Source organism: Dendrobates tinctorius, unplaced genomic scaffold (genome assembly GCF_039654945.1).
Source record: "Dendrobates tinctorius isolate UK_male_01 unplaced genomic scaffold, ASM3965494v1 ptg000022l, whole genome shotgun sequence".
NCBI classification, from domain to species: Eukaryota; Metazoa; Chordata; class Amphibia; order Anura; family Dendrobatidae; genus Dendrobates; species Dendrobates tinctorius.
This window is the reverse complement of record NW_027361690.1, coordinates 24,998,170-25,010,262: the sequence shown is the minus strand read 5'-3', so window position 1 is coordinate 25,010,262 and position 12,093 is coordinate 24,998,170. Positions and strand designations below refer to the sequence as shown.

At 45.1% G+C, this 12,093-nt stretch overlaps 1 protein-coding gene across 1 annotated transcript in view; it reads left to right on the top strand.

The window, feature by feature from the left end:
• The first annotated feature begins 1,366 nt into the window (after positions 1-1,366).
• Positions 1,367-12,093, top strand: part of SLC27A2 (solute carrier family 27 member 2) — a 113,264-nt gene continuing 102,537 nt past the window's right edge. Inside the window, exon 1 of the mRNA XM_073568509.1 lies at positions 1,367-2,004. Coding sequence (XP_073424610.1) covers positions 1,527-2,004 — 478 coding nt within the window. The 5' untranslated portion in view covers positions 1,367-1,526. The remainder of the gene's footprint in view (positions 2,005-12,093) is intronic.

Sequence of the window (12,093 nt, the reverse complement as noted above, 5' to 3'; positions counted from 1 at the left end):
ACACCCCCTGTCCTAGGTACCTGTGTGTGGTGGGAGGGCAGTGGGTAAGCGCACACCCCGTGTCCTAGGTGCAGGGCTGTCACCTGCATGTAGCTGTGTGTGGTGGGAGGGCAGCGGGTAAGGGCACACCCCCTGTCCTAGGTGCCGGTGTGTGGTGGGAGGGCAGCGGGTAAGCGCACACCCCCTGTCCTAGGTACCTGTGTGTGGTGGGAGGGCAGTGGGTAAGCGCACACCCCGTGTCCTAGGTGCAGGGCTGTCACCTGCATGTAGCTGTGTGTGGTGGGAGGGCAGCGGGTAAGGGCACACCCCCTGTCCTAGGTGCCGGTGTGTGGTGGGAGGGCAGCGGGTAAGCGCACACCCCCTGTCCTAGGTACCTGTGTGTGGTGGGAGGGCAGTGGGTAAGCGCACACCCCGTGTCCTAGGTGCAGGGCTGTCACCTGCATGTAGCTGTGTGTGGTGGGAGGGCAGTGGGTAAGCGCACACCCCCTGTCCTAGGTGCCGGTGTGTGGTGGGAGGGCAGCGGGTAAGCGCACACCCCCTGTCCTAGGTGCCGGTGTGTGGTGGGAGGGCAGCGGGTAAGCGCACACCCCCTGTCCTAGGTGCCGTGTGTGGTGGGAGGGCAGCGGGTAAGCGCACACCCCGTGTCCTAGGTGTCGGTGTGTGGTGGGAGGGCAGCGGGTAAGCGCACACCCCTTGTCCTAGGTGCCGGTGTGTGGTGGGAGGGCAGTGGGTAAGCGCACAACCCATGTCCTAGGTGCCGGTGTGTGGTGGGAGGGCAGCGGGTAAGCGCACACCCCGTTTACTAGGTACCTGTGTCTGGTGGGAGGGCAGTGGGTAAGCGCACACCCCCTGTCCTAGGTGCCGGTGTGTGGTGGGAGGGCAGCGGGTAAGCGCACACCCCCTGTCCTAGGTGCCGGTGTGTGGTGGGAGGGCAGCGGGTAAGCGCACACCCCCTGTCCTAGGTGCCGTGTGTGGTGGGAGGGCAGCGGGTAAGCGCACACCCCGTGTCCTAGGTGTCGGTGTGTGGTGGGAGGGCAGCGGGTAAGCGCACACCCCTTGTCCTAGGTGCCGGTGTGTGGTGGGAGGGCAGTGGGTAAGCGCACACCCCCTGTCCTAGGTGCCGTGTGTGGTGGGAGGGCAGCGGGTAAGCGCACACCCCGTGTCCTAGGTGTCGGTGTGTGGTGGGAGGGCAGCGGGTAAGCGCACACCCCTTGTCCTAGGTGCCGGTGTGTGGTGGGAGGGCAGTGGGTAAGCGCACAACCCATGTCCTAGGTGCCGGTGTGTGGTGGGAGGGCAGTGGGTAAGCGCACAACCCATGTCCTAGGTGCCGGTGTGTGGTGGGAGGGCAGCGGGTAAGCGCACACCCCGTGTCCTAGGTGCAGGGCTGTCACCTGCATGTAGCTGTGTGTGGTGGGAGGGCAGCGGGTAAGCTCACACCCCCTGTGCTAGGTGCAGGGCTGTCACCTGCGGTCACACAGAATGGTGCGTGTTCTTCGGGTCAGGTGCAGCTCCCGAGTCCTGCGGCGATGATCACCGTGTTCTTCACTGCCCTCCCGGGGCTGCTGCTTCTCCCGCTGCTCATCAGCTTCATCTTCCCCTACATCTTCCAGGACATTGCCCACTTCATCACGGTGGTGCGCTTTGGCATCAAGAGCAAGAAGCAGAGCTCGAAGACCCCGGCGCACACGGTGCTGGACACCTTCCTGGAGCAGGTGGAGAAGTCTCCGGACAAGCCGTTCATCATCTACCAGGAGGAGGTGTACACTTACTCCGAAGTAGATCGGCTCAGCAACCAGGCGGCCCGGGCTCTGCGCAAACATACGGGGGTGAAGTCTGGGGACTGTGTGGCCATATACATGAGCAATGCCCCCGCTTACATCTGGGTCTGGCTCGGGGTGGCGAAGCTCGGATGTGCCCTGGCCTGCCTCAACAACAACATCAGGTCCCAGTCGTTCCTGCACTGCTTCAGGTGCAGCGGAGCCAAGATCATCCTGGCAGAGCCGGGTAAGTAAGTGCACCCCCAGAGCGAAAACCTCTATGGAGCCAAGTTACAAGTGACAGCACTTCTTCTCTTCTATTACACTTCTATTACACTTCTATTACTCTCCCATTACTCCTATTACACTTCTATTACTCTCCCATTACTCCTATTACACTTCTATTACTCTCCCATTCTAGTCTATTACACTCCCATTACTCCTATTACTCTTCTATTACTCCTATTACACTCCTATTACACTTCTATTACTCCTATTACACTCCTATTACACTTCTATTACTCTCCCATTCTAGTCTATTACACTTCTATTACTCTTTTATTGCGCTTCTCTTTTACTTCCATTACACTTCTTTTTTTTACTTTAATTACACTTCTATTACTCTTGTATTGCTTTTCTTTAACACTTCTATTGCTTTTCTCTGAGTTTATCTCCATAAGGCTGGTGCAATGACCTGGCCCAAGCTCCTAATAAGAATCTTATAGTAGTGAATGGAATATTCTCATGATTTATGCATTAGATGAAACATGTCTGGCTGTCTTTTATACATTTTTATAAACTACTATACGTTATAATCCAATTCAGAAACCAGATTAAACTGTAATATCTATTGTCTACTGATATCAGGTTTTTCCTTATCACAGATCAGACTGGGGTACTATCAGTCTGGTTACAGTATACCATCCATTACTAGTCATCATGAGCTATTGTCCGCTGTTATCAGCAGTTTCCTTTATTACCACATATCAATATGATGCTCATTACAAGCCCATTAGTCATTAATATTATAATTATTCATACTATGATACATATAATGTTTTTATATGCCTGTTCTTTAATAATTTGGAGAAATTGTAACTGGTTCCACTTAACATGACTTCTGACGTGTTACTGAACAACTTATGACTTTTGCTTTATTCTGTATTAAATGATTTATTTCCAGTCGTATCAATCTCTACACTTCAGACTGAATTTAGACTTGTGTGTTTCACGGTCCACTTCTATAGAGCCTGACGCCGGGTATAAGCTGCTCAGTATGTATCCAGCTGTATGAGCTCAGCCAGGTATGTTCGGCTGTGAAATGCTGCGTTTCAGAGAAATACATACCTTAATAGCCAAATGAGAACCAGAAAGGCACATCTGCCAGTCTGCACAATTTGCCCAGCCTTGGTGTGTGTGGCTCATATAAATGAAAGTATGAAAGGAACAACTATGCAGATGTGACACGCCATAAAACGTGGGAAACCCACTGTGCCGACCACTTGTGGATAGGATGAGACACACTATGAATGTTCTCTGAGCTGATGAGGTTTCTGATTCATAAATCACCAAAAGGTAAGAACCTTGTCAAGTCCCGAGGTCCGTGGTGTGGTACTTTTAATAGTGAATCGCCAGAAATTCATGTGAGGGCATAAAGTGTAGGGTCTCCAGAATCCACATGCACCAAACTTGGGCAAAATGTGGAGACTAGCGCTTGTACCTTTTCTGCTTCAAATTTCACACTTGTTATGCATGTAGGCAGGCAGTATTTGTTTCATCTTTCCGCATTACGTTAGGTAAGTGGAAGCGCTTGTGTTTATTTTATTTATGCTTTACTAGGCACCGGAAGCTGAGTACATGCTATAGATTAGTCGGGCAGGCGGGTCCCCAGCGGCTGCTCCACGCCCGCTGCCCTAGATTGAGAGGTCTCTGGCTATGTACAACTTGGGCCGGACTGGCCATCTGGCAATTCTGGCAAATGCCAGAAGGGCCTGTCTGGATGTGGGCTGCCTTGTCTGCTATGTTGTTAGCAGAATCTATATTCTCAAGACACCCATACTATTAAGAGTTGTGATGGAGCATAAAGTGCTGACTCCGTCACTTACCCCAGCAGGCCACGGGTATCATTAGAAATATTGGTCTTGTAGTAAATCTTGCTTTCCTCCATCCGGGGTAATATTAATAATATGTTTCCATCTGGTGCTTGGGGACCGAGACAGCATGGGCCTGTGTGATTTCAAATGCCAGGGCTGACTTTCAGTCCAAGTGCCTGATACATACTGTCCATGGATTGGGCGGCGTGTATCAGGTGTTAGTTTCACTTTAAGGACCACAATGCTTGACCATGGATCTCCCAACAATAATAAGGGCTCATTCAGACATTAGGTTTACAAGTATGTAAGTACATATTGTATCAGTGATAGACTATCATGGGTACATGTTCTGTTGGGCTAATGGTCCACACCAAAATATGGAGACGTGCAATTTAGATCCAAGTCACATATCAGTCTCAGCAATGCAAATTCTATGGGTCTGAGAAAAAATTGTACAGCACTCAGCTGCCTTTTGTTTTTATTTCTCTGATAGAAATGAGAAATTCTCAAACTTCTAAAAAAAAAAAGAAACTCTGAGGGTAAAAAATGACATACTGATTAAACAATGATGAAAATATGAACCAAACCCTTGATGAAAATCAGTCTGTTTTATGAGAATGAGAAAAATCACTGATGTGCCACAACTGACAGCTTTATAAGCTCATATGAGGCTGTTGGTTAAGGTTAGGGGACCCATGGTTTATTTGGGAATTGTGATCTGAATATGGATTTTGAAACACAGACCTCCATAGCCAGACTAACGGCTCACACAGGTGTCCATTTCTCACATAGGTGTTCTATCCATCCTTATTTTTGGCGGGTCAAGTAACTACAAAAAAAAATGGACATATGTCAGTTTCTTGTCAAAGTCAGATCAAAATTGTACAATCAAGTCTATGGGTCTGTGAAAGACTGAGGCAGATGCCATCATAGGGTACGCTCGCATCTGCATATATAACGTACTTGAGATGGTCAGCCAGAAAGTTGGAGAGTGTCAGGCGAGCATTTTTTTTTCTCACCTAGCATCCGAATGTCATGCCAATGCTATGCGAGTGTGCGTTTTTTTTTCCTCACCTAGCATCTGTATGTCATGCGTATGCAATCAGTATGCAATTCATTTTTAACATCAGTTGTTACATACAGTAATTCTCTTTCATTTTAATCTAGTATTTGAACTTATAAAAATTTTTTATATGCAAATATAGATAGATAGATGATAGTAAGAAATATATCAGTGAGATATACAATTGGCGCAGTACGTGTATAGCTTACTGTACATGAATTTATTTAATAAAGAAATAAAAGAAAAATATGGCTTGAGGCCCCCCTTATTTTTTATACCCAGCTGAGTGAAAGTGGACAGTAGGGCGCTGGTGTTATTATTCTGGGATGAGGCCAATACCCATGAAGCTCCACAGGCTATAGTGTCCCGCCTATTTTTAATAACCAGCAAAGGCTAAGAAGACAGCTGCAGGCTGATATTAATAGGCTGGGAAAACAAATCCATTATTAACCCCATAGTCAAAAGTAATAAACACACACACAGAAAAAAGTCCTTTAATTGTAAAAAGCACTCCCCGACCCTCTTTTACTCATTTATTACCTTTAAAAAAATAAAATAATCCAAAAGGGTCTGCTATAAATCCATTTTACATCCCGACTGTTACATCTGGATGTAGTGCTGAGCGGTGACATCAGTAGTGTGACCACTGAGCATGACAGCCGGAACACGATGACTTTTCTAGCTGAGAATCTCAGCTACTTTATATATCCAGCTGTCTGCTTAGCCTTTGCTAGTTATTAAAAAATAGGGGGGGATGACTCGCATCTTTTTTTTGGTAGGGGTCCCCCTTTTTTAATAACCAGTAAATGCTACACATACAGCCTTGAGCTGATAATAATAACCTGGGAAGCTTCATGGATATTGGCCTCATCCCAGAATAATAAAACCAGCCCCCAGTTTTCTGCTTTCCTCAGCTGGGTATTAAAAATAAGGGGCACCCCAAACAATTTTTTTTTAATTTATTAGCTAAATGCATGTACAGTAAGCTATACGCCACTGCACTGAATATATATCTCACTGACATCTTTCTATCTATTAAATCTAAATATCTATTCTATTCTTACTATTCACGCTTTGAATTTACTGTACGCGGCTGATGAAATGTTGGGTTTCCTATGAGATGGGTATGTAAAAATCGGATGACATGCATGGTCCGTGTGCCGTGCAATTTTTTTCTCGCACCCATTGACTTGCATTGGTGAGTCTCAGACGTTTTGCGCGGCCATACACAGCATGCTGTAGTTTTTTTTCCTCACCCTATTTCCATTTGAGGAAAAACTTGCAGATGCACACTGCCTCATTGAATAACATTGTTGCGAGTGCAATACGATTTTTTTTATCAGATTGCATTCATTGATTTTATATGCAGATGTGAGCATACCCTTAGTTGTATCCTAAATGCTGTCCATATTTCACTGACTGTCGGGAGTGGGGGACTTGTTTTCTGCCAAGAATACCTCAGTGTTCAGTAGTGAATGCTGCGTACGCAGTCTAAGGAAGAATTAAAAGGCCAGCGACCCAAGCACTGTGGCCCCCCCGGAAATCTGCCTGAGGGTAGGAGGAAATTACACAAATGGGCAGATGGTTGATGGTTCCTCATCTTCACCCCTGGTTTAAGGCCAGTTTCACACATCAGTACGTGTAGTAACAGTTTTGTCATGTACCAGAGACACTGACACATGTAAACACATTAACATGAATGGTTCTCTGCACATGTCAGCGTGTTTTCACGGACACACGGTCCGTGTGCAAAACACAAAGACAGGTCAGTGTTTGTGGGAGTGCACGGTCCGCAAAACGTGCTGAACATGGCACACGGAGAAAGAAGTGGCTACTGTTAGCCACTGTTCCCTGATGGCTGGTGCTGAACATCGCTGTAATTCTCTCCTGCTCTGCCGGCAACAGCAAGCAGGAGAGAATGAATGAAAAAAAAAACCGACGTGGGGTCCCCCTCTGTTTGTGAACCAACCCGACAAAACTCACAGCTGGGGGCTGCTATTCTCAGTCTGTTAATGGGCCATTGATCTTGGCCCCCCCAGCCTAAAAACAGCAGCCCACAGCTGCCAAGAAAAGGCGCATCTATTAGGTGCGCCTACTCTAGAGCTTTGACGGGTCTTCCCACTTGCCCTGTAGAGGTGGCAAGTTGGGTCATAAGGGGTTAATGTCACCTTTATATTGTAAGGTGACATTAAGCCCGGGTTACTAATGGAGAGGTGTCAATAAGACACCTATCCATTGCTAATCCTATAGTTAGTCAAGGGTTAAATAAACACACACACAATAAGAACAAAGTATTTTAATGAAAGAATACACTACACACAGTGTTTAAAGCTTTATTATACTCCTAATTCCATATCGACGCCATCATTCGCCTGTAAAAAAAATTATAAAATAATAAACTAACAATATCCATACCTGTCCGGCGCTCAGTCAAGTCCCATGGTGTAATCCATCGCAGGAGTTAATCAGTTTACAGCCGGAGCACTGCTAATGTGACCACTCCGACTGTAAACTACTGGGGAATGAAGGGAAGCAACCGGCGCATGCTCAGCAACTAGCGGTGACATCACAGAACCTGTGTGCGCTGCTTCCATTCTTTCCCCAGTAGTTTACAGTCGGAGCGGTCGCATTACCAGCGCTCCGCCTGTAAACTGATTAACCCCTGAGATGGATTACACCATGGGACTTGACTGAGCGCCGGACAGATATGGATATTGTTAGTTTACTATTTTATAATTTTTTTACAGGAGAACGATGGCGTCGATATAGAATTATGAGTATAATAAAGCTTTAAACACTGTGTTTAGTGTATTCTTTCATTAAAATACTTTGTTCTTATTGTGTGTGTTTATTTAACCCTTGAATAACTCTAAGATTAGTAATGGGTAGGTGTCTTATTGACACCTCTCCATTACTAATCTGGGCTTAATGTCACCTTACAATAGAAAGGTGACATTAACCCCTTATTAACCCCACTTGCCACTACTACAGGGCAAGTGGGAAGAACCTGACAATGCTCCAGAATAGGTGCATCTAATAGATGCGCCTTTTCTTGGCAGCTGTAGGCTGCTATTTTTAGGCTGGGGGGGGGGCAAGATCAATGGCCCCTTACCAGCCTGAGAATAGCAACCCCAACTGTGAGTTTTGCCGGGTTGGTTCACAAACAGAGGGGGGACCCCACGTCGGGTTTTCTCTCCTGCTCACTGTTGCCGGCAGAGCAGGAGAGAAGAATCACAGCGGCGTTCAGCACCAGCTGCCGGGGAATAGCGCTTACTGTAGCGCTTCTTCCCAGTGGCCGTCCGTCTGGTCCTGGTGCGGCACATGCTTGCCACACAGATGTACCATGTATCCACATGGACACACGGACACGGATAGCTCCGGTACCGGTTTTTCTTGTACAGGAATTATCTGGACGTGTGAGACTGCCCTAAGAGGATAAGCTTGAGAAACCTCCCTCAGTTGTTTTGCATCGTAGAAGAACTAATGAAACCCTAAGGCCACGTTCATATGTTCAGTATTTGATCAGTATTTTACCTCAGTATTTGTAAGCCAAAACCAGGGGTGGAACAATCAGAGGAAAAGTATAATAGAAACACGTTACCACTTCTGTATTTATCACCCACTCCTGGTTTTGGCTTACAGATACTGAGGTAAAATACTGACCAAATACTGAATGTGTGACTGTAGCCTAAGGCCGGGGTCACACTAACCGACGCAAAATACGGTCCGTAGTTTACAGGCGTAACACGGATGAATGACCCCTAAATAGTGATCCATATGTCATCCGTAAGCAAGGTGTGGTCGCGTATTTTGCGCATGTAATCCGTATGCTGAGATTTTCTCGCCGGCTTGCAAAGTGGACATATAATGGAGCCCTATGACAGGGTTTATAACACAAACGAAAGAATAGATATATACACATAGAATACATATATATATATATATATATATATATATATACACACACATGTCATTGAGATATAAAAAATATATATATATATATATATTTGTGTATGTCACAGAGTTCTTCATAGCAGAATAGCCGCTAATTCAATTGCCGGCTTTTGTCAAATCATTCCCCAACCCGACATGAAATGACACATGGTTTACATACTGTAGACCATTTCATTTCATGGTTTTTTTTGTATGTCTTTCATTAGTAATTAGAGGAGGGTTGATGTGTAAAATTTGGGAGGTGTAGCTGTTAATTTAAGGGGTTAATTCGTTGTAAAAAAAATGTGTGGGCTCCCCCGGTAATTTGTCAATGCGGGAGCCCACACATATATATATATATATGTATTCTATGGGTCTATATCTATTCTTTCGTTTCTTTATTAAACCTGTCAGTGTGAGTTTACTGTATCGCGCACTGAATTGCCGGCTTTTCTAAAGGACACCGGGTGCGTATTTCTCGCAAGTCACATGTGTGGTCCGTGTGTAATGCGTATTTTTAGCGCACCCATAGACTTGCATTGGCGTACTACGGGCGTAGTACGCTGACAATCGCAGCATGCTGCGATTGGCACGGACCGTAGAATACAGACGAGAAATATACGGCGGTTGGGAGCTACCCCATAGAGAATCATTTGTCCGTGTGTAATGCATGCTTTTAACGCCTCTCACTCGTCCGTATTCCTCTCTAGTGTGACCCCGGCCTTAGGCTAGTTTCACATTAGCGTTTTTTAGCACTGCGCTTCGTGCGCAATAGAATCGCATACAAAAAACGGATCATGCGTTTTGTATGCGTTTGATTTTTTTAGGCGCATGCGTTTTAACAAGTTTCTAGCCATGTTAACTCTTAAAACGCATGCGATTTTAACCCCTTCACTACCAAGGGTGGTTTGCACGTTAACTCCTGGGCCAATTTTTACAATTCTGACCACTGTACCTTTATGAGGTCATAACTCTGGAACGCTTCCATGGATCCCGGTGATTCTGACATTGTTTTTTTGTGACATATTGTACTTCATGTTAGTGGTAAAATTGCATTCAAATAACTTGCGTTTATTTGTGAAAAAAATGGAAATTTGGCGAAAATTTTGAAAATTTCGCAATTTTCCAACTTTGAATTTTTATGCCCTTAAATCACAGAGATACGGCACACAAAAAACTTAATAGATAACATTTCCCACATGTTTACTTTACATCAGCACAATTTTGGAACCAACATTTTTTTTTTTGTTAGGAAGTAATAAGGGTTAAAAATTGACCAGCGATTTCTCATTTTTGCAACACCATTTTATTTTTAGGGACCACTTCACATTTGAAGCCACTTTGAGGGGTCTATATGATAGAAAATACCCAAAAGTGACACCATTCTAAAAAATGCACCCCTTAAGGTGCTTAAAACCACATTCAAGAAGTTTATTAACCCTTTAGGTGCGTCACAGGAATTTTTTGAATATTAAAAAAAAAAAATGAACATTTAACTTTTTTTCACAAAAAAAATACTCCAGGTTCAATTTTCTTTATTTTACCAAGGGTAACAGGAGAAATTGGACTGCAAAAGTTATTGTGCAATTTGTCCTGAGTACGCTGATACCTGATATGTGGGGGGGAACCACTGTTTCGGCGCATGGCAGACCTCAGTAGGGAAGGAGCGCCGTTTGACTTTTTCAATGCAAAATTGGCTGGAATTCAGATCGGACGCCATGTCGCGTTTGGAGAGCCCCTGATGTACCTAAACAGGGGAAACCCCCCAAGTGACCCCATTTTGGAAACTAGACCCCCCCAAGGAACTTATCTAGATATGTGGTGAGAACTTTGAACCCACAAGGGCTTCACAGAAGTTTATAACGTACAGCGGTACAATTAAAAAATCATATTTTTTCCACAAAAATGATCTTTGCACCCCCAATTTTTATTTTTCCAAGGGTAACAGGACCCTAAAAGTTATTGTGCAATTTGTCCTGAGTACGCTGATACCCCATATGTGGGTGTAAATGACTATTTGGGCGCATAGCAGAGCTCAGAAGGGAAGGAGCGCCATTTGACATTTTTGGCTGGAATTGAGATCGGACACCATGTCGCGATTGGAAAACCCCTGATGTACCAAAACAGTGGAAACCCCCCGCAAATGACACCATTTTGGAATCTAGACCCCCAGGGAACTTATCTAGATGTGTGGTGAGAACTTTGAACCCCCAAGGGCTTCACAGAAGTTTATAACGTACAGCAGTACAATTAAAAAATCATATTTTTTCCACAAAAATGATCTTTTCACCCTCAATTCTTATTTTTCCAAAAGTAACAGGACCCTAAAAGATATTGTGCAATTTATCCTGAGTACGCTGATACCCCACATGTGGGTGTAAACCACTATTTGGGCGCATGGCAGAGCTCGGAAGGGAAGCAGCGCCATTTGACGTTTTTGGCAGGAATTGAGATCGGACACCATGTCGCGTTAGGAAAGCCCCTGATGTACCAAAACAGTAGAAACCCCCCACAAATGACACCATTTTGGAAACTAGACCCCCAAAGGAACTTATCTAGATGTGTGGTGAGCACTTTGAACCCCCCAGTGCTTCACTGAAGTTTATAACGTCCGGGCGTGAAAATAAAAAAATCGTATTTTTTCCACAAACATCATCTTTTAGTCCCCATTTTTTTATTTTCCCAAGGGTAACAGGAGAAATTGGACCCCAAAAGTTGTTGTCCAATTTGTCCTGAGTACGCTGACACCCCATATGTGGGAGAAAACTACTGTATGGGGACACGTCGGGGCTCGGAAGGGAAGTAGTGACGTTTTGGAATGCAGACTTTGATGGAATGGTCTGCGGGTGTCATGTGCGTTTGGAGAGCCCCTGATGTACCTAAACTATTGAAACTCCCCACAAGTGACCCCATTTTGGAAACTAGACCCCCCACGGAGCTTATCTAGATGTGTGGAGAGCACTTTGAACCCCCAAGTGCTTCACAGAAGTTTATAACGCCTGGGCGTGAAAATAAAAAAAACTTTTTTCCGCAAAATTATATTTTTGCCCCCAATTTTTTATTTTCCTAAGGGTAACAGGAGAAATTGGACCCCAAAAGTTGTTTTGTAATTTGTCCTGAGTAGGCTGATACCCTACATGTGGGGGTAAAACACTGTTTGGGCGCATGGCAGAGCTTGGAAGGGAAGAAGCACCATTTGACTTTTTCAACGCAGAATTGGCTGGAATTGAGATCAGACGCCATGTTG